Source organism: Stenella coeruleoalba (assembly GCF_951394435.1).
Source record: "Stenella coeruleoalba genome assembly, chromosome: 2".
NCBI classification, from domain to species: Eukaryota; Metazoa; Chordata; class Mammalia; order Artiodactyla; family Delphinidae; genus Stenella; species Stenella coeruleoalba.
The window spans coordinates 164,946,116-164,967,992 of NC_137147.1; the positions used below are offsets into that span (position 1 = coordinate 164,946,116).

A 21,877-nucleotide genomic window follows, 5' to 3' on the forward strand; every position below is an offset into this window, starting at 1 on the left:
CCATGGCTTTTTTCAGGTTCTTTATTAGACTGCACCCTGCGTCTATCCCAAGGGGTGGTGATTCATATGATCATTAACTGAATTAAAAAACCATGGAAACAAAAATCACTAACTTGAAAAAAAATGCATCCCCATGTTCATTGCAACATTATTTACAGTAGGCAAGGTATGGAAACAACCTAAGTGTCCATGGATCGTTGAATGGATAAAGAAGATGTGGTATGCACATAACACACACACAATGGAATATTATTCAGCCATAGAAATAAGGAAATATTGCCATTTGTGAAACATGGATGGACCAAGGATGGACCTTGGAGGTCCAAGGTCCAAGGATGGACCTTGAGGGCGTTATGCTAAGTGAAATCAGTCAAACAGAGAAAGACAAATACCACATGATCTCACTTATATGTGGAATCTAAAAACAAAAACAAAAAACCAAATTCATAGATACAGAGAACAGATTGGTAGTTGCTAGGTGCAGATGCATGGGGGTGGGCAGAATGGGTGAAGGTGGTCAAAAGGTACAAATTTCCAGTTATAAAATAAATAAGCCCTAGGGATATAACGTACAGCATGGTAACTACAGTTAACAATACTGTATTATATATTTGAAAGTTGCTAAGAGATTAAAGTTCTTACCACAAGAAAAAAAATTTGTAACTGTGTGGTGATGGACTTTAACTAGACTTGTGGTGACCATTTTGCAATATATACAAATATCAAATCATTATGTTGTACACCTGAAACTAATATAATGTTATATGTCAATCATATCTCAACTTAAAAAATGGATACCAAGTTTTCAGCTGTATATGATTCAGAGAAATCAAAAATATCAAGAACTAGTATATACTAGTTCATTTAAAGTTTTTCCCTGGAATCATTTTGAAAAGATAAATTGTGTTTTACATTTTAAAATTACAGATTGAAGAGTAACAAAATTCATGTCAACATGTATATATGTTTGAATGTCATCATTTGAGACAGCAGGCCAAACTGGGGGACTTAATGCTTCATAAATACTATAAATACACAGTTGAAGTGACCAATTGTGGTCTGTATCTTCTCTCTGAGAATGTACACCTATGATGTGTCTCAGTTCAATTCTGCAAGAATAATTGTACATGTAAAATATGTAACAAACTGAGCTGGGCAATGAGCATCTCCTGGTCAAAGGGACGGTTCCTGTCCTTAGTCACGTAAATGGCCGCGATGCTGTATAATAAGTAAGAAATAACAGGAGCATGTGTGCAGATGTAAACATATAGTTGAGGCCTGCTGAGTTCTGGCGTCTTGGTCATGAGCCATTTGGTCACTTACTCCATTCTCTTAATGATCATACACCCTTGTTTTGGCCATCTGTCTCCCACACATGAACTGGTTGTTAAAAGTTTGAATGCTGTTAATCAGAGTATATCATTTAATAAAACAAGTAGGAATAAAAATTCCTCTTCACTTCGGTATACTGGCTTAATGAAGCCCTTTTTACTGAAATATTTTTGACTCATTTTCAAAGAAAATGAGAGTAATTGTCTTCTTACAAATAGATGCTCACCCTCACTGGGAATCATCGAAAAGCAAATTAAAATATTGATTTTTTGGTTATAGTTCAGCAAAAGAATTTGGCCAAATAATTTTAGCAATCCATTGGCTGCAAGGACGTGGCCCTAGAGGCACACTTGCATGCTATAGATTGGAATGTACTTGATGAAGCCTTTCTGAGAGTGAATTTGGCAATATCTCTCTCTGATTGCAAAATTGTACTAGTGGGAATATTACCTACAGAGAAATGTTGGCTCATGGATAAATATGTTAATTGTTACAGTAGTCAAAAATATAGAAACAAGCTACTCTTGTCCATTAATGAAGGAGTGACTATGTCAATTATTCTATATTGTACTAAGGGATACTCTGCAGCTATTAAAAGAATTCAGGTAAAAATATCTGTATAAATATTGAAAGATTTCCAAGACATGTTGTTAAGTGAAAAAAACAAGTTTCACAGTGTATATATAATATGTTTCATTTCATATAAAAATTACACCTGCATATGTGGGCATCTCACGTATATACTGTTATAGAGAAGGAATTGGAGGGATATTTTCCAAATTACAACTGTGACTCATTTTAAAGGGGGGACTTGTGGAGGTAGCATGGGGCTTCCGTGTTTTATTCTGTGTACATTAGCACCAGTTTAATCTTTTATGAGATGATGTGATGATGGGGAAACACTCCTCATAACATTAAAAAAAATTGCTAAAGAGACACATACACTCCAACGCTGAGGTGGGTTGGTTTCCCTTGCTTCAAAGAGAATTTCTTTCTTTTTTTTTTTAATCATTCATTCATTCATTTATTTATTTATGGCTGCGTTGGGTCTTCGTTGCTGTCCACTGGCTTCCTCTAGTTGCGGCAAGCGGGAGCTACTCTTCATTGTGGTGCACGGGCATCTCATTGCGGTGGCTTCTCGTTGCGGAGCACGGGCTCTAGGTGCGCGGGCCTCAGTAGTTGCGGCACGCAGGCTCAGTAGTCGTGGCTTCCAGGCTCTAGAGCACAGGTTCAGTAGTTGTGGTGCACGGGCTTAGTTGCTCCGCGGCATGTGGGATCTTCCCGGACCAGGGCTCGAACTCCTGTCCCCTGCATTGACAGGTGGATTCTTAACCACTGCGCCACCAGGGAAGTCCCCAATAGCATTTCTTTGTATTACTTCTCTCCCATTCTTCCCTCAACACCCAACATCTTCTTTAACATTTACTTGATGATAAATTTTAAATTAATATTTTAATATTTAAAAATTACCCTATTATTTTTTATATTCAATTTTATAAATGCATAGCACCTTTTGTTTTGTTTTTGCGGTTTGTGGGCCTCTCACTGCTGCGGAGCACAGGCTCCAGACGCGCAGGCTCAGTGGCCATGGCTCACGGGCCCAGCCGCTCCGCGGCATGTGGGATCTTCCCGGACCAGGGCACGAACCCATGTCCCCTGCATCAACAGGCAGACTCTCAACCACTGCGCCACCAGGGAAGCCCGCATAGCACCTTTTATTTAAAAGTTTAATGCATTCTCAGAGGACAAGATTGGAATCGCCCTCTGAAAACGGCGCATGATAAGATAAATGTCCTCATGTCTTGTACTGTGATTTGAAGGTGGTCACTCAGTAAACACTAGTAAATTAAAGATTTCTAAACAGATTAAGTTAATTTTCTGAAGAACTGTAATCATGGTTGTTTAAACAGACCATGAATTTATTTGCTGTCATTTATGAGACAAAAGATTAAGGCTGGTAGAATAAGTTACTCCTAATTTCCATCAGGAATGTGGATAATGTCCAAAATAAAGAATGTATAATCACCAACCATGGTACTTAACTGCCTTGAAGAGTTTCATGATAAACACCTAAAAATTTACTTTTTAAATCTCAAAAATTATCATCCATTCATCTAGCATGTAGAATAATTTTTTTTTGAATTAGTACATCTAAATCTTTGAAAATATACAGTTATGAAATGGATTTATTTTTATAGACTTAAGAAAAACCTTTATAAGTACGCTTTTAATAAGCAAAAGTTATTCTTTAAAATATGATTTTAGACTTGCCTTGCTACTTTCCTACCACATACTCTGAAACCAAATCTTATCCTTTCTAGGTTGGTCATGGGTCATTTCCCTCTGTGGAAACTTTTGTAAAATCACACTGTAATCTGTTAAACCAAGGGTATTTTAATTTGTATCATATGGGAAAGCACCTGTGAAATCCTTGCCTAAATTTCTGATCTTTCATAATTTAATCTGAATTTGTCTCTCTCCTTTTTTCCTTTTTTTTTGGGTGGGGCAGTTTAAAGTGTCAGCAAAGCTTAACAGAAATAAATGCATTTGGTAATTGAAAACAATTAAGATGCATACTCATCTTTTTTTTACAAAAATTTCTCCAAATTAAAATTAAACCTAGGGCTTCCCTGGTGGCGTGGTGGTTAAGAATCCACCTGCCAATGCAGGGGACGCGGGTTTGATCCCCGGTCCGGGAAGATCCCACATGCCTTGGAGCAACTAAGCCCGTGCGCCACAACTACTGAGCCTGTGCTCTAGAGCCCACGAGCCACAACTACTGAGCCTGCGTGCTGCAACCACTGAAGCCTGCACGCCTAGAGCCCGTGCTCCGCAATGAGAGAAGCCACCGCAATGAGAAGCCCGCGCACCACAAGGAAGAGTAGCCCCTGCTCGCCGCAACCAGAGAAAGCCCGCACACAGCAACAAAGACCCAACGCAGCCAAAAATAAAAATAAATAAAATAAATAAATTAAAAAAAAAGTTAAACCTAACCAATTGTACTCCATTTTCTGTTTTTATCCTCAAGTCACCTTTAAGAATATCTGTGGCAACTTAAGCTCAATGGTTCAACAATAAAACATATGCGAGAGAGAAGACAGATGTTAGCAATTAGTGAATTTAGGTGAAGGGTCTATTGAGTGTATCTATTCAATTTTCTGTAGGTTGGACATTTTTCCCAAAAATTTGAGGAAAAGGAAGTTGCGTGTAATCCAAATTCTTCGCATTTTCTTTAAAACAGCAAAGTCAGTTCATTCTTACCATTGCAGCTCAGGAAGTAAAAGTGTTTCACAGTCTCAAGATCTTGATTTAAGAAATATTTGGCCAGAAACTCAGGTGCCATTTCCTCTGCAGCCCCTGTTTGTTTATTGCCTCCCTGTCCACATTCTGACTCCAGCAATGGATGTGGATGTTGGTATCTGTCAGGGTTGGGCCATGTTTTCATTTTCATGTTGCGATTAGGTTGTTACCTTGGCAATCCCGAGCTGTCCAGGATAGCTGAGCCTTATGTTTAGGGCCCTGGAGTCAGGAACCGAGTTAGCTGTTGTGAGTTTGTAAAGATGCCTGGTGACTGTTCGGTGACGGCTGGGTGTGCTCAGGAGACCTCCTCAGCTCTGCAGGCCGTCTCCAGACCTGGCTCAGCAGTAGCTGACTGCTGAAAGACAAGGGGGGGTGATTGTGGGTGCTCTCCTCTTTCCCTGCCTCTAGGCTCTCTTTGCATTTCAGCTTGTGGTGCTGAGAATTGTGTGTTTGCTCCCTTTCCAGGTCAGCTGCCCTGCCCTCCAGGAGCTTGCCTTTGAGTCTGGTAGATTTAGATGTGGATTGATAGCTGTGTGACAAAGGATGGGTTCCTTAACCACTCGGAGCTGCAGTTCTCTATTTGTAGAACAGGAACAGCATGGATATAGGGCCTGGCTCATTCGTGAGGATGTCTAGTATTATCACCACTGTCAATAAATATTTTTCCTCTTCCTACCCATCTTGATCCTCTGAGGTAATTATATAAAGTTCTTTTCAGTGTTTTACTAAAATATAAGATAAAATAAAGTGCTTTGTTCAAAATGTATGCACTTAACAGGTATAATTATTAAACACTGAAAAGCAACGTTATGCTCAAGGCCACTGCTTTTAGTTGTTTTGCAGAAGGGGAGAATTGGGGTGACATACAGCCTGTGATTTGCACCCCAAGCCAGATTCTCCAAGGGGACCCCTTTCTCTAGTCTCACGTAGGCGCCATAGAGGTGCCAGATGCACTTTGGTGTCTAGTCCCTTTATAACTGGCCTTTTAGGAAATACACGTTCCATTTTAGATAAAAATTGTCCTTTGCTGTCAGAGTGGTGGTGGTCATTGTTAGAAAGTCATTGCTTGATGGTACACATGGTTCCCAACTTAGGATGGTTCAGTACACATTCATCAGAAACCTCACTTCGAATTTTGAATTGGGATCTAGTCGTGGATGTTTGCATCCGCTCTCTCCTCTCTCGTGTTGCTGGGCCGTGGCAGTGAGTCGCAATTTCCAGTCGGCACGTGATCTGGAGGGTATACATCCAGAACACTGACAACCATTCTGTTCTTCTCTTCTGGTACAGTGTTCATAAATTACATGAGATATGCAGTACTTTATTATAAAACAGGCATTGTGTTAGACCATTTTTCCCAACCGTAGGCTAATGTAAGCGTCTGAGCACATTTAAGGCAGCTCGGCTAGGCTGTGATGTAGGTTAGGAGCATTAGATACATTTTGGGCTTATGATATATTTTTTTTTTTTTTGCGGTCCGTGGGCCTCTCACTGTTGTGGCCTCTCCTGTTGCGGAGCACAGGCTCCGGACGCTCAGGCTCAGCAGCCATGGCTCACGGGCCCAGCCGCTCCACGGCATGTGGGATCCTCCCGGACCAGGGCACGAACCCGTGTCCCCTGCATCGGCAGGTGGACTCTCAACCACTGCGCCACCAGGGAAGCCCGGGCTTATGATATTTTTGACTTACTATGAGTTTATTGGGACAGACCCCATCATAGGAGATCTGTAATTCATTTGTTAGCTGGTTCAAAGAATAGTTAAACATCTGTTACATGAATGGCCTTACTAGGATATAAAATAAAACTGAGCAATCATCTGGCCAAGTATGAATAAGTATCAGACAGAATGTTGGTACTTTATATTATTTATATTTTTAATTAATCTTCTAAGAATTCTTTCCTTTCTTTCTAATCTTCCCCAGTAGCACCTGAGTAATTATAGCCGGCTTCTGCCTGATGGTCATATGTCTTCCCAGCTCTGTTAAGTGACATCATCTTGGTAGTTTACAGTCTGCCACAGGTGTTGGCGAACATTACAAATCAGATCTTTTTTCCCCTTAAAAACATTTTTTTTCTTTGGAGAGCCAGCTCTTAGACAGTTATCAGCACACTCCTGCATATATCACATCTTCACGCCACTTCCTAGAAATGATTGGTTATCCGTCCAAGTCTCTGCTTTGACAGCCCGTCATTGCATTGGGTTTTGTCTCTAACCTGATGAGACTTCTCTTTACGCCAAACAAGTTTTTGAGTGTCAGAGTCTGTCCCCACCTTCCCCACTGGAGCCCCCAGAAGAGCTGGGCTTAGGATTGTTCAGGTCCATCTCCCAAGTGCTTTCTTAGTGACATTGCTCTGATGGAAACCCCAGGACTGACCTGAGGATGTGATGTCAAACTGACCCTTTCAACCTTGCTAGTCCTATCAGAGAAGCAAGGCAGGGCCCGAGTGTTCTTTGGGGTCACAGAGTGTTAAGTCTTGACCCCTGCTCCTTAGCTGAGCGCAGGACAATATATGTGTTTCTATTTTTAAAATACATTTGTATCTTGATGGTATCTCTTGAGACTGTCAGAAGTGAGGTCTGTAACTGCAGGTCTCTTTGACCTTATCACATGTTTGACTCAACTCACTAGTAATAGTGTCTGTTTAATGATTCTTTTAAGAAGTTGGAATTTTATTAATATCTGACTGCTACCCTCAAGAGTATATATAGGCACAAAAACTCCCTGCAGTTCCATTTTACAAAGAATTCTCATATGTGGAGGTGATTTTCGAAATGATAGAGAATAGAGACAGAAGATGGGTTTCACATTTAATGCCCAAGGGAGAAAAGCCACCCGCAGACACACATCCAGGAATCCAGCAACTAAGGCTCACAGAGAGAGAAGAATCCAGATGAAAGGGCTGTGAGACTTATTTTAAGAAATTGTCTAATGACAGATTCAGGGTTTTGAATAGGAAACAGTATTTGGTATTCAAGATTTCTCAAATAAAGGAAGAAAGGTAGCTCTGGCCCTTGAAAAGCTAATCTGAATCGCAAAGGCTGAGCTGACTTTACAGGAAAAGTGTGAAAGACTTCTGAATGTGCTTCCCTTGTACTGTCTTTTATCTGAAGATACTACAAGTTGTTCACCCCCGAAATAAGCCCATGCTCTGAGTCGTGATGCTAAAGATAACTGTTGAGCTTTTAAAAAATACATGGACTGTCTAATATCTTAAAATCTATTTCAGTTTGTTATTAGTTACAAAGTCAATCTTCTACCGAATTGTAGTACTTGCCCGGTAAAACTTTCTAAGTGAGGATCAGTCCAATTCAACCTGTCTATTATCTGGAGAACAGGTAAGCAGACAACTTGATCCTCTTTTATCTGAACATTCAGGAGTAAATATTTCAAGAATCAAACAGTTTCTATCCCCATGAATGACCTAAATAAGTATTTCAGAACTTTTACTTTTGTAACTGAAAGTAACCAGTATCTGTTATGTTTTCTATTTCTATTTGTCTCGTATATCACTGCTGCAATCATTTTATACTAAATATTGTAATGAATCTCTTACTCTGAAAGCATCTCTTTCAGGTAAATACTGATAAGACAGTCTTTCACATAAAATGAGCTCAAGTTTTTTTAGTCCATTTGCAAATCACAAATTCCAGATTTAATTATATCCCAAGGGGACAACCTGAGGAGCCAAAAGAACTGACATAATTGGATCAAATTGTGTAATCAAAAGCAAATGATATGGTTATTAAACCTAATGAAATGACTTCCCAGCATTTAATTCATTTCTCTGACTCAAGAAATTTTAGTAATAAGTAAGTGTGTTGAAAGGGATACTCTGAACGATCACCCTTCCTAAACAGTCCTTTTCTCCAAGACTGTTTTTGGTTGAAAAATTTCTGAAAGTTACACATTAGAACAGATAGTTGTTATCTTCTGGGACGCGAGTGAAAGGAGAGGTGGCAGGAGGTGACATCTGGGTCCTTATTAAACCCAGGAAGAAAGCAGTGAAATGGGCAAATGCTTTTATAAAGTAATGATCTCTTGTATTACCACCTCCATTTTACATAAAGTGAAAACAAACCGTAATTGGTAATAGCTATATGACATCTAAAGGATTACTATCACTAGTTTATAAAGATTTTGTTGAAATTCATAGAAAAAAATAGGCTTCTGATAAATAGATGAGTGAGATGAGTAGATAAATCAACTACATATTTTACTTATGTAGTAGGCAGTGTTCCAAGCATTTTATGTTAATTAACTCATTTGATCCTCATAGAAACTCAGTAGATAGTATTATTCTTCCCAGTTTATAAATGAGTTAACTAAGGCAGAGAAGTTATATAATTTGTCAAAATCATTCTGCGTGGAGATTCTGTTTTTAACCACCAGGCTAAAGTGCCATACCAAACATAACACGTTTATTGGTTTAAATTAGTGTATTTGTTTAATGTCTTAATTTTTGTTTAGCATTTGTATCAGATCCCAGGCATTAAGGGCAATGCAGCAATACATAGCTAATTAGCTTTATTAATGTTAACCTCTACGTTTATTATAAACTTTTGAACCATGATTTTATTTTATTTTTTTTATTTATTTATTTATTTATTTATTTATTTATTGTGGTACGCGGGCCTCTCACTGTTGTGGCCTCTCCCGTTGTGGAGCACAGGCTCCGGACACGCAGGCTCAGCAGTCATGGCTCATGGGCCCAGCCGCTCCGCGGCATGTGGGATCTTCCCGGACCGGGGCACGAACCCATGTCCCCTGCATTGGCAGACGGACTCTCAACCACTGTGCCACCAGGGAAGCCCTGACCCATGATTTTAAATTGAGCATTCAGTCTAATCATCATTGCCATGTACCTTGTGTCAAAATATAATAGGTTTTGTTTTGTTTGAGAGAATACAATCTCTTGATCCCCAGAAAATCTACCAATTAGCTTTTGCTTCATTGAACTTAACTAGAAAATTGAGTGAAAACGAGATTTTTATTTTTGTTTTGAAAGCTACTTACTTTATCGAAGCCATTTACTGGTTTCAAGTAAGTTGATGACTGCATTTCATTTGTGAAGTTATGAGATTGCATTGGAAAATAATAAACCAGTGCAAACTCTAATAGGTGTTTAGAATGGATTTTGTTATAGGACCCATGTGTTGCTCTTTACTTGCTTATTAACAATTTAAAATAATGAGGTGTAGAACTTTGGGAACTACAGAATGATTTTTAATAAGCCCTTCAAAATTAATAATGGTAAAGTATGTATTTATCATCAAGGAAAAAGGGTAAAATATATACATCTTGGTCCCCGTTGGAAGCCATGTGAGGTTTTTGTGGGCCACAGAGCCCAATGGTGAACTTGCCTAGCTGTGACTCTTCTTCACTCTTTATTCTTTCTTTAATTTTTAATTTAAATTTCTTCTAATTTTTTGATATGGCATCTTACCAGTCTTTTGCTATTCTTCTGCCATTCAGACACTACACCAAATCATTGGTTTTTAAAAAAAATCTCTCTGCTTGATTTCTAGGACTGATTCAATATGATATACATCATTATCAATGACCAGTTCCATCTTTTTACTTCCCTATAACGTTCTGTTTTCTTTCTAGATCCTTGATTCTTTGAAAAGTCACTTTTCAGAGAAATTATAAAGCAGCGATATTATGTGATAAAAAGTACTTTATGAAAGTTTTGTAGCGTTTTATTAAAAAATAAAAGTAACCTTTCTTTATTTCTAAAAGATTTTATGCTCATTGTAAAAATACTTAATGTTATAGAGACAGTAAAAAATCACTGTTACCCAGATGTAACAGCTGGTAAGATTTCCTGATGTTCATTATTTATGTTTCTCCTAAAATGAAAATTCACACACAAAAATATTTTAATAGTAATTCTCACTCTATGAAAGTTCATTTATTATATGTTCAGAGTTTAATATTTTTTACAACATAAATTTTATTTTATTTTCATTTCTCACAGGCCCTAGCCCTGACTAACTAGTTAGCTAGGGTCACATCAGTACTGAATAGTTCTGGGTTACTCTTCCCTGAGTGAAACAGAGTGAAAAAACATGGTGAAACTGAAGAACCACAGGCCATGGTGCTGTTTTCAAAATCCCAGGGCTGCTGCTGCAGAGAAATCTGAAATCTTTTCTAGGCCTAATTTCTTCATAATAAGAAGTCCTACCTTGTTGTGAGGATTAAGTGAAAGATTGTATATGTAGTTTGTGGTGTGTTATAGATGTTTAGTAAAATTGGTTCTTTTTCTTTTTCCTAAAAATTTTGTTTTAATATGTAAGGTACTTTGCATGTAGTGATAGCCATGAGTCAATCCCAGCAAGTTTATGAGATAGGGAAGTCGTATTTCCTTTATTTGGATTAAGAAAGTGGGGCTCGGTGGGATGAGTAATACATGGCAGAGGCAGGCCTCATACCCAGGTTGGTTGTTCATTACACCCGTGCACGTACTGGGTGGATCCAGTACATTTCTATATATAATCTCATGTAGAGCATTCAGTAAACTTTATTAAAGAATGCTTTGCAAGGCTTTGCTGGTGGTGCAGTGGTTAAGAATCCACCTGCCAACACAGGAGACACGAGTTCGAGCCCTGGTCTGGGAAGATACCACGTGCCGAGGAACAACTAAGCCCACGTGCCATGACTACTGAGCCTGCGCTTTAGAGCCCGTGCGCCACAACTACTGAGCCTGCACTCTAGAGCCCGTGCTCGGCAACAAGAGAAGCCACTGCAATGAGAAACCTGCGCACCACAATGAAGAGTAGCCCCCGCACGCAGCAATGAGGACGCAACACAGCCAAAAATAAAAGAATAAATAAATAAATTAATTAATTAATTAAAAAAAAAAGAATGCTTTGAGTGTCAACAACACAGCTCTGTTATCCAAGCTATGTTGTGCTCAGAGAGCTGGAAGCTTGTCACATGGTTACATGGCTCACTTATATTTGGAAAAAAGATTTGCACAAAATTCATTTAAAAAAATCCCATATGCTTTGTTTTTTGGAATATGTTTAAGGGTTGTGTTGTTAAGGATTAAATTGAGGTTGTATTGAGGACTAAAGAAGTGGGTTCTTTAGTAATTGGCACGTCAGAAGTCCTCGGTATATACTAGCAATTATCATTTTATTGTTAATTAAAATTTGTGAAGTTTAAAAGTTGTGTCTTGCCTTTTTAAGAAGTGATTTGTACTTATCTGTAGCAAGAAATATTTGTTTAGATTTTTTCTTAACGATCTAAATAAAAGTTTAATTAGTTTCTCCATTAACAAATCAGTGGTTAATTCTGAAATCATTTTTAAGCCAAGGAGAAATCGAGTTTTTGAAAGAAAATATTTATAAGTGGTTTTTTAAAAAATAAGTCTGAACAAGTATTGTTTACTTACCCATGTATTACTTATTTCACCCCAAAGGTAAAGCATTTTAAAATATCACCTCAGTAAGGTTTAAAACGTTATTGTTAGGCAAGATTGGTCAGATGACAAGATCAGTACATTTCAACAATCCATATGTCAGAGTATTTTTTTCAGTAATGTTCAAAAGAAAACCAATGGGTATTAGTCTCATAAGGAAGCCACACCTGAACCAGATTGATTAGGCTGATTAAAATCATGTCATGATTAAAATCAGTGTACCTAATGGGTACATTTGGCCATTGGTGTGTGGCAGGGAAACTGAGCAGTGTAGAGGTACTTCCTGCAAAACGAATGGCCTCCGTATTGTTGAAATGGTGATAGTGGTCACGTCTTTGGGATAAAACTCTAATAATCTATGAGAAGCGGGCTTACATTTTGGAACTAAATTTCAAGATTCCACTGTGCATGTAACAGGTGCAAAGATACATACTATTTGCTGTTCTCTGTGGTTAGATAGCTTCATAAATCAGCACCATCTGTTCTTCTTCTCAAAGACTCTTCTCTTGCCTTGGGTTGTGTGGAGTCATGTTGTGTATGTTTCAAGACAGGAAATGTTTCATTTCTGTGGTAAATGAAAATTTCATGGACTGTGTTCAGGACTATGTTTGCCATTCCATTTGATCAGTATTCGCTTGAGATGAGAATGTTAGGTATCCGGCTGAGGGCATGCAGCTCACATATAACATTCAATATCACAGGTACTGAATACTTCTTCCTTTAATCCAAAATTATTTGGTGTTGAGCTCTGGGTTCTGTGGAGCAAGTGTATATTATAATGAACTGCACTGCCTCTAAAGGTATAACAGCTATTAATTTCCCTCTATAATATAATACAAGAAGATATTTTTATTCTAAAAAGTCTTGTTTATTATCTCATCTGTTCTTAAGAGTATTTGAATTCTTGTTTTTATATAAATGTTTTTTACTCTAGTAGAATATAATGATCTTTAAGTAAAATTATATTACACATTTCCTGATTTTATTTCTTTAGAAGTTTGCTCTAGATTTATCATTTTCAGTTGTGAAATTCCCCTCCCCCCCAAATGTTTTCAGTTGTTTTCCACATATGATGGAAAATTATTTTTCCCTGGCGATTTGGCCAATTAATCAAGTAGTGGAAACCTTAACACAAGAGCCTTCTGGAATCCAATTTGTGATACTTAGAGGACTTGGAAACAGATTCCCCTTGGAATTTGTTTTCCACCATATGTGATCCCCCCCAAAAGTGGTTTAATTCATGCTGTCAACATTCAAATAAATATTTTCTCTGGGGTGCTATGATTCACTAATAGTTAATGTCTCACATTAAATTCAGAAAATTTTGCAATTCTAAAATTCTAAAAAGGTGACAGAGATCATTTTGTCGAGCATTAGTGTAGCAATATAACTGAACCAGTCAAATTATTTTACTCTAAAAAATAATAATAACAACACTTGAGGAAGAATATTGTAAATTTGTTTCCCAGGGTATCATCAGAACTTTCGTTTCTTTTCTTCCTAAACATAAAAATCAAAGTCAGGTATGCAGGAAATTTGTGTACACAAGTATAACCTAAGTTTTTAAAAAACATTTTAAAAATGATTAAATTATTCCTTAAAATTGTAGGCTTTTCTTTAAAGCAGTAACTATTCAAACTGTTTAGATCCTTGGAACCCAAGAGTTTGAATGTTGACATGCAGGTGATTGCTTTCTGGGTGAAGTTTTATTACGTTCCGTAAGGCAGACAGTGTGCTTTTGCTTTCCTTGTTTGGTAAACAAACCAGTTACAAAGCTTGTCCTCTTAATACTTTATATGCGTGATGGAGGCAGGATTCAGATTTTAAGTGTTCTAATTACAGATCCTGTACTATCTTGCAATGGCATCCACTTTAGTATTTGGATATCATTAAAAAGAAGTCTGTGACTGTAGAGAAGATATATAGTGCTCATTAGGAAAAAATACAACTAGGTAATTTTTGAAATTAAAAAGATAATTAGAGGTTTAGCCAAATTTGGTTTTCTTAAAGACATAGTTCGTGTGAGTGCTTGTGATTTCAGAATATATCATCCATTGGTCCTTCAAGGACTTTTTCAATTGAAGGTGTGTCTTTATATTGTTAATATTATGGAAGAGAGTAAGATTATTAATTTTTATGAGAAGCAGAGAACAAATAGGTTCACATGAAGCTTTTATCACCATTTGTCTAATACAAGTTTCTAACCTGATCTAAAACTCACTCTTCTCACGCAAGCTTATCAAATATTCATTTTTCTCTCACCTTTTTCTCTTCTTTGACTACTTGTCTCCTCCATCTTAAAAAAAATTGCTTAGATCAATATTTTACAGTAGATAAAAGGTTAACAAAATCTTTTCCCCCTCTGCATGAGAATGTAAACTTTGGTGGGTTTTTTCTGGCTCCCTTTTTCTGGAAACCTGTTAGTTTCTGTGAACTATCTTTGTATGGTAATTAAATTATTTTGATTGGTAATTTGCATCTAGACTCGAAAAACTGTAACTAGCTGACAAACAGCTGTCCCTATGGCGGTGTCATGAGACATACTGGCTTTTCTGAGACAGGAGGCTTCCAAGCCAGGGTAGCGCTTTGCATCCAGCCCATGTGAGTCTCTTCCCCCCGCACCTGAGCTGTCATCTGGGGGACACACAGGAAGAGACCCTGGACATCTTCAAGGATGGCTCCTGCCAAGGACAAAAGCGGGCCACTGCCTTGCTGGCAAGTTGGGTTTCCTGCCTTTTATCCTTTGCAGTAAATCTGATGCCAGGTGGCATTTGGGGGTCTTGAGAGTCTGGATGTTGAGGTGGATCTAAGAGCCTCTCTTGGTGGGTATTTCAAATATGTAGTCAGAATAAAATTACATGTATCATGCTGGAAGGCGTTTCATGAGAAAACTAGCAGTCTCTGTGTTCTCCTCCCCTGTGTTCCCCCAGCCCCTCTCCCCAGAGGCAGCAGCTCCCAATTTATGCAGACGTTGGTTCTGCTATTTACTTCCATGTTTCTGAATAAAATATGTATGTTGCTCTTTCCTAGTTACCAGTTATTGACATCTGTGGACTTGCCATTTATGGAAGATGGGTTTTTTCCTTTTATGCCACTTTCACTTTCCCCATCCCCATCCTCTCAGTATTGTTACATGAAAAGTCCAAGTGAAATCAGTAGCCATTGTCACATTGTATGGTGATGTAAGAACTGCTCACTGCACAACCAGGTAGGTACTCGGATTACATGTCCTTTCCTACACATTTCCCTTTGTTGTGCTTGGAGCTAATTGCTTTGACTTTAAAAAAAATTTGTTTTGTTTTCTCTATACGTATCTTTAATTCCCCTCCCCCCGTTCTCTATCAGGTCTGTCAAAATGTTTCCCATGGAGATTGACTTCCCAGACCTCTCCATCCTGCTGCTCTAATCTGAACTTGTTTCTGCTTCTCTGGACTGTCACCATATTCTGGGACTTTCCTTGGGTTTTGTCCATTGTTTTATTGAATTTTCTGGATTTTGCTGGAGCACATCCCAAAATAGCTTTATGTGGAAGGGTCCATGGGAAGTAAAGACTTTGCACGTCTGAGAGGTTTTTTGAATTTTCACACTTGCTTTTTTTGTTTGGCTGGGCATATTGTTCCACATTGAAAAATTAGTTTTTCCTTGATATAGAAGGTATGACTCTTTTATCTAGTACAATTTAAAGTTACCATTCAAGAGACATTGTTATCGTAGAGCATTTGTTAATCGTATTCCCAGTTTTAGTATGCTAGTGATCATATAAATGCTACCACTTGGCAATGCTCAGATTAAACTCTGTTGCTGGGAGATAAGTCTCCATGGTTCTCTTGCATTTTTGTACATCTTGAGAATAAAGGCCTTTGTTCCGGACTCTTCTTTCAGCAATGTGTTGAAAGAAGCCTTGGAAGATAGGCATAGTGTCTCTCTCCAAAGCAGTGGGCAGACATGCTCACTGCCTATGTAAAAGGTTCGAGTTCCCTGGGCTTATGTTTCTTCTGTGTGGGCCCCTGAGAATTTTAGCTTAGGAATCAGTGCATAAAAGGATGAGGCTCTGGCTAACGCTGTTGCTGTAATGAACTGTCCTTTGTCTCCGACCCGGGAGTCTCGCGTCCTCTGTGACATCCATGAAGCTATGGCAGGCTCACTACGAGCTTTCAAGTAGGGTGAAATCATAGACCCTTCATGGTTCTTCACATCTATTTTATCTTGAAAATTTCCTCAACTAACAACCCATGGTGTTTTCTTTTTCCCACCATTTACTGGATTGTATACAGCATTTGTTGTTTATATTTTTTAATATGTTTTCTCATTCCGGAGGCCTTTTATGATGAAAGCACGTTGTATACAACAAAGTGCAACAAATGTCGGGTTTTATGCAACTTTATAAGATGCAGGTGATACAGTTTGTAATTAACTGAGTAGCTAATATGTTTAATATTAAATTTTACTGCAAGGCACAAGGTATGGACAAATATATATTCTCAAAATATTTTATAGCTGTGTAACATTACCCTAAAACGATTACTAAGGTATGTTTTATATGTCATATATTTATTGTTTATTTCTCTTTTCAGCAACAGCTAACATTTATTGTCTATTACCATGTGTCAGGTATTATGTTATGATTGTGACGTGGATTATCTTACTTACTCCTCTCAATAGTCCTACAAAGAAGATGCTTCTATTGTTCCTAGCTTATAGAAGAAGGGATAGAGATGCAAAAGGGGTGTATAACTTTCCTAAGGATATAAAATTGGCGGATGGCGCACTTAGTGTTCACATCTCCGTTTGTTTAATTTTCTAATCTGAACTCTTAACCACTATACTCTGCTGTAAAATGGAGAGAAGGTAAAGGACAAAAAGTACATTGACTCACCTGAAATATTTTTTAACACTATGTAGCTTAAATTGATACTCTAGACCTTCCATCTTGATTTGACGTACATAGTAACTGAGCTTCATTTATTATGGTTATGGTGGAATTCAGTGTATAACTCCTACTAAAAGTGACTATGTTCAGCTGCAGCTTTAAAAAGTACAGAACAACAAAATAAAGCAATATAGGAGCTGATCTGCACACATCCAGACACTGTGGTTCCCACAGCAATTGCAGCCCAGCCTCAGGGCGGTGAATTTTGCAAAATAACTGAACACCATATGCAGCTACCTGAAATAATATTCTGCATGCTCTTGGGGACCTGATAATGGCCACTGTGGGAACAATGAATGTGTCAATTATCAGTTACTGTTTCATCACTGTAGTTTGGGGTGTTTCATTTATGTGGCCATTTCACAGTGCCACATAGCTGTTTCTGTTGGTTATACATCATGGTGGTGTTTCAGTGGTGTTTACATCACTAATGAATCCTGAAACAAAATGTCTTTAACCCATAAGACTGTTTGTATGTTTTCCACCTGATTTATATAAATACAATCACACTTCTCTCCTCCCTACCCCCACTCCCAATGGAAAAGCATAATTTGGGGAGTTCTTGTTTACATGAAGTGTGGTTCTTAGGCAGGTTCAAGATGCTGGTTCACCTTTGACATGTATTATGTGCTGGTGCTTAAAAGAGTAGGTGACTAAGAACTACATTTTAGAACCTCGCAGAACACAGGGTCATCAATCTTCAAGCAGCTTGACTTCATGCAGTGCCTTGCGATTGAGGATGCACGGAGCCTATCTAAACGCAGAGAGACACTCGGTGCATTCAGCTTCTTATTTTGGTAGATTCTCAGAGGAAATGTCAGTTGGGCATTACCAGCTGCCCTGCCTTGCCTTCATATTGCTTCAATAATTTGAAATATTGTTTGATGCTGTGTCTTGAACCTATAACCTTTGCTTATCATGTTGTTGATTGATGTCTCTGTTGATGGTGTATATATTTCTACTATGAGTCTGTTAAATACATGGTTAAACATATACAGTTTTTCTCTAATGGTGGACTCTCATTAGGTGGTTTAGTGAAGTTCACATATAAACTCACTGTTATCAAATTTATACAGTAGAAAAGGTGAACCTAACAAATTGTACGTGTACATAAATTATGCACATTGTGGATCCAAGGCGAAACCCTCACGAGCCTCTTAGCCACTGTGTTTGGAGATTCGGAGTCTTTTCTGAATATTCTAATTTGGATAATAGGACCATTGATATCATCAGGCATGTTTATCCTTATTCAAATGATCCTGCAAAGCCAACGTCACTGTTAGTGAACTGCTTAGTGAAAAGACAGTGGCCAAGATTATAAAGTAAGGCATATTCTTGGGTGACATTTCATTTACTTTTATGAACCATCACATTTATTCCACGTGCACCTTTTGAAGCACCAGCATGCTTACCCAATTTCTGCAGCATGTTGGAATATAATTTTTACAAACTGTTGCCTTTCTAAAAGGAAGACTACAATGGTGGTTACTGGGGTTGGTTTTCTTACTCTTTGTGCCTTTCCCAGCACTGGGTCCATTGTAACAGAAGTAAACACAAGTGGTTCTTCATGGCTAAGATCTTTTTTTTTTTTTTTGCGGTATGCGGGCCTCTCACTGTTGTGGCCTCTCCTGTTGCGGAGCACAGGCTCCGGACGCGCAGGCTCAGAGGCCATGGCTCACGGGCCCAGCCACTCCACAGCATGTGGGATCCTCCTGGACCTGGGCACGAACCCGTGTCCCCTGCATCGGCAGGCGGACTCTCAACCACTGCGCCACCAGGGAAGCCCTCATGGCTAAGATCTTAATGCCTTTACCTCTAAATGATCAGTCGATTGGCCTAGGGTAACTTTATGTGAGATTTCACAGGGTGAAGTATCTAAGTCTAGGACTGTGCTTACTTGATGTTCATTTTGACCAGGTGTGTTAATAGGAACTGGGGAACTGACAAGAGGACTGAAGATTTTGCTAGTTGTTAAGGTTTATAATGATCTCAACTGTTTGGATTAGTATAAATGTTAACCATGCATCCCCAGTGTAATGTACATTTATTAGTTTATTATAACATTGTAGTAATATATAATTACTTCCTAAAACATACACCGAAAGGTGAAATAAAAATGATAAGAGGGTTAATATAAGTTCTAATGTTTTCTTTCCGTATTGCAGTGGCATCTTGTTCACCCCTTAAGATGTACTAACTCAGGAGACTGTTGCTTTAAAATGCAGCTTTTCACATGTACAAACCCATCTTATCATTAAAGGTCATCCTTGCTAGAGGAGAGATATTGTTAACATTATCATAACGCCTCTTAGACTCCAGTTTTATTCAGTTTCCTTTCATTCACTGCATAAGAATGAACCTGACTCAGAGTCTGCTTCTCTTTGTGTTGCGCCCTCTCTAGGATGAGGATGGCACAGAGGAAGACAGCAGCCGTGTTGAGCCCGTGGGGCACGCCGACACTGGTGTGGAGAACGTACCCAGCTTTTCTCTGGAGTAAGTTACTGACATTTTCAACTAACCCTGTAATATCCATGTAGCTTCACTGATAGCAGCAAATATTCCGAAAGCATATGGCATGCGTTATGTTTGTGCTTAGTTAAAACATGCCTTGCATTGGTTTGTTTTCCAAAGAGCATCTTTCATCTATTGAGTTAATGATCTAATGTAAGAACTATAGCATGGAAATTCCCATGTACCTGCTCTGAGTTTCATGCCTTGGCAAATACTATTAAATTATAATATAAAATAGTATTTGATTGAAAAAAGTCTGTTATGTTCACAGCACTGTAACTGTTTTCAGATTGCTTTTGTATGTCAGTATTTTGGTCATTTGTTTGTTCTTCAACTTTGCTAAATTAAAAAAGAAATTGTGGACATAATTTACTTGAAAAACTAGTTGAATCATGTAAGCATTACTCATTTTAGTGTATATTTTTTTGATTTGAAGAAATAGAATCTCTCAAGATATTTGATAAAAAATTACAGGTTAGGGATCTTGAACATGATTTAAAGTGTAAAAGGTCGAAGAAAAACTTCCATATATTGTCACAACTTTACAACTATCTTAAATAATGGCAGGTTTGAATGGAAGATGTTCTCAAGACTTCTTCTAAGTTACCTTAGAGCAGGGAGGGCAGTCATTCTAAATTTTTTCTTTGATTTTGGGTAAAAGTTGGGGTCCCGATATTAATAATTAAACTCTTAATTTTGTCTTTTCTTGGTCTTCCAAGGAAGGGCTATAAGAACTTTCTCAGTGAGATTAAACAGGCTTCGAATCAGATTATGTCTGGCTATTCAGCGGCCAGCATTCTCTAAGTATTTCCACACTTAAGAAACACTTGCACTGTGATAGTTCTTTTGAGAAAGAATATAAAGTAAAATAAATGTATTAAAGTTACCATACTAGTTGGCAAACCATCTTAGTTGACAAACCAGTCATTAAATACGTGTTCAAATGGTATGAACAGTATCTCAAATAGGATTTTAGGAAATTCTAAGAAAATAGAAAAAAATTAAATATCCATTTAAATAGTATTACTTTAGTAAATATGTTGGCAATATGACCAAATTTCAATTTTGTCCTAATTCGTGTGTGTGATTGAATCTATATACATAGAAATACAGTCGTAGCATTGGCATTTTCCATTGCATAAAAACTATATCGTGATCTTGGTCAAGTCCATTGGTAATCACTTATGGTTGTCCAGATTGCTTAAAACTAGATATGTAATTGAAGTAGTATTTCCAAATATTGATTGTTAGATCAGGACTGCTTAGGTTTCTGTGCAGTACTCACACCCACAGAAATACCTACAAAGAAAGTGGAATCTCATTGAAATGGCGTAGAAAATTTACATTCTCCAGATTATACCAATTGCATTAAACTCGGGCTTTTGATATTAATATGAAAGTACTGTAGTTATGTGGTAGAAGTAACTTCATGTTACTTCATATAAATAGCTTAAAGACTTTAGAGTTCAATTACAAACACCCTTGGGACAATCATTTGATTTTTTACGGGTATCCCGTGGGGTCGCATTGCCTGCATATGCAGTGAGCTTACAGCAAGTAGGATGGCGACCTTCCATGGAGCTCTGAGGTGGGAAGTAAGGGTGGCTGTATCCCATCTGGATTGCCACCTCCTGGGGCAAAGCTTTGACCTTATTGGACTTTTGCGGGAGGGGATCAATGATGTGACATGTGTAGGAGCACTTTGTAAATTATAAAGTGCTGTGCAGCTGACGCATCTTTATCCCATTAATCTTTGTAGTCCTTGAATAGATATTAGGATGGGAAACTTCCAGTAGAAGTCTAGAGATTTGATCACAAAAGGTATACGTGGACTACACAGAAGAGTGTGGTCCGAGAGCAGCGGTGCTGTGTCATTTTGAATGTAGCTATCTCTGATGATTGCTCCCCCCTCCCCACGCCATGCCATCAGACTAGTGTGCAGGTATGTAGAGTTGAATGTGCCCTCATCGCCATGCTTCTATTCCAGAACGTGTATGTATATGTGTGTGTGCCTGGTGGGATTTTTCGTTTTGTCCTCCTTTGTTGTTTATTGTGCGTCTGTGTCATTGCGGTTTTGTGTTTGGTTTGGTTTGAGTTTCGGTTTGTGATGGTCCATGTTCATGCTCCCTCATTCATCATATTGTCTCACAGTGATATGGTAAAGCTCGTACAAGTCCCCAACGATGGAGGGCCTCTGGGAATCCATGTAGTGCCTTTCAGTGCTCGAGGCGGCAGGTAACGTATCTTGCAGGTTTTTAATTGAATCATAATGTGGAGTGTTTTATCTTCATTTATGCTCAGATACAGAGTGATGTTGACTTAGCATATGCTTAATAGAAGGCTTTTCATTTGGGGGCCACTGCATTATAATCACAGAAA

General features: G+C 38.2%; 1 protein-coding gene across 18 annotated transcripts in view; it reads left to right on the plus strand.

Moving 5' to 3' along the window:
• The window catches only part of PARD3 (par-3 family cell polarity regulator), a 637,508-nt gene that overhangs the window by 327,434 nt on the left and 288,197 nt on the right, over positions 1 to 21,877 (plus strand). For all 18 annotated transcript variants that reach the window (XM_079913062.1, XM_079913076.1, XM_079913072.1 and 15 more), the window contains 2 exons: positions 19,389 to 19,480; positions 21,650 to 21,733. In XM_079913062.1, coding sequence (XP_079769188.1) covers positions 19,389 to 19,480; positions 21,650 to 21,733 — 176 coding nt within the window. The remainder of the gene's footprint in view (positions 1 to 19,388; positions 19,481 to 21,649; positions 21,734 to 21,877) is intronic.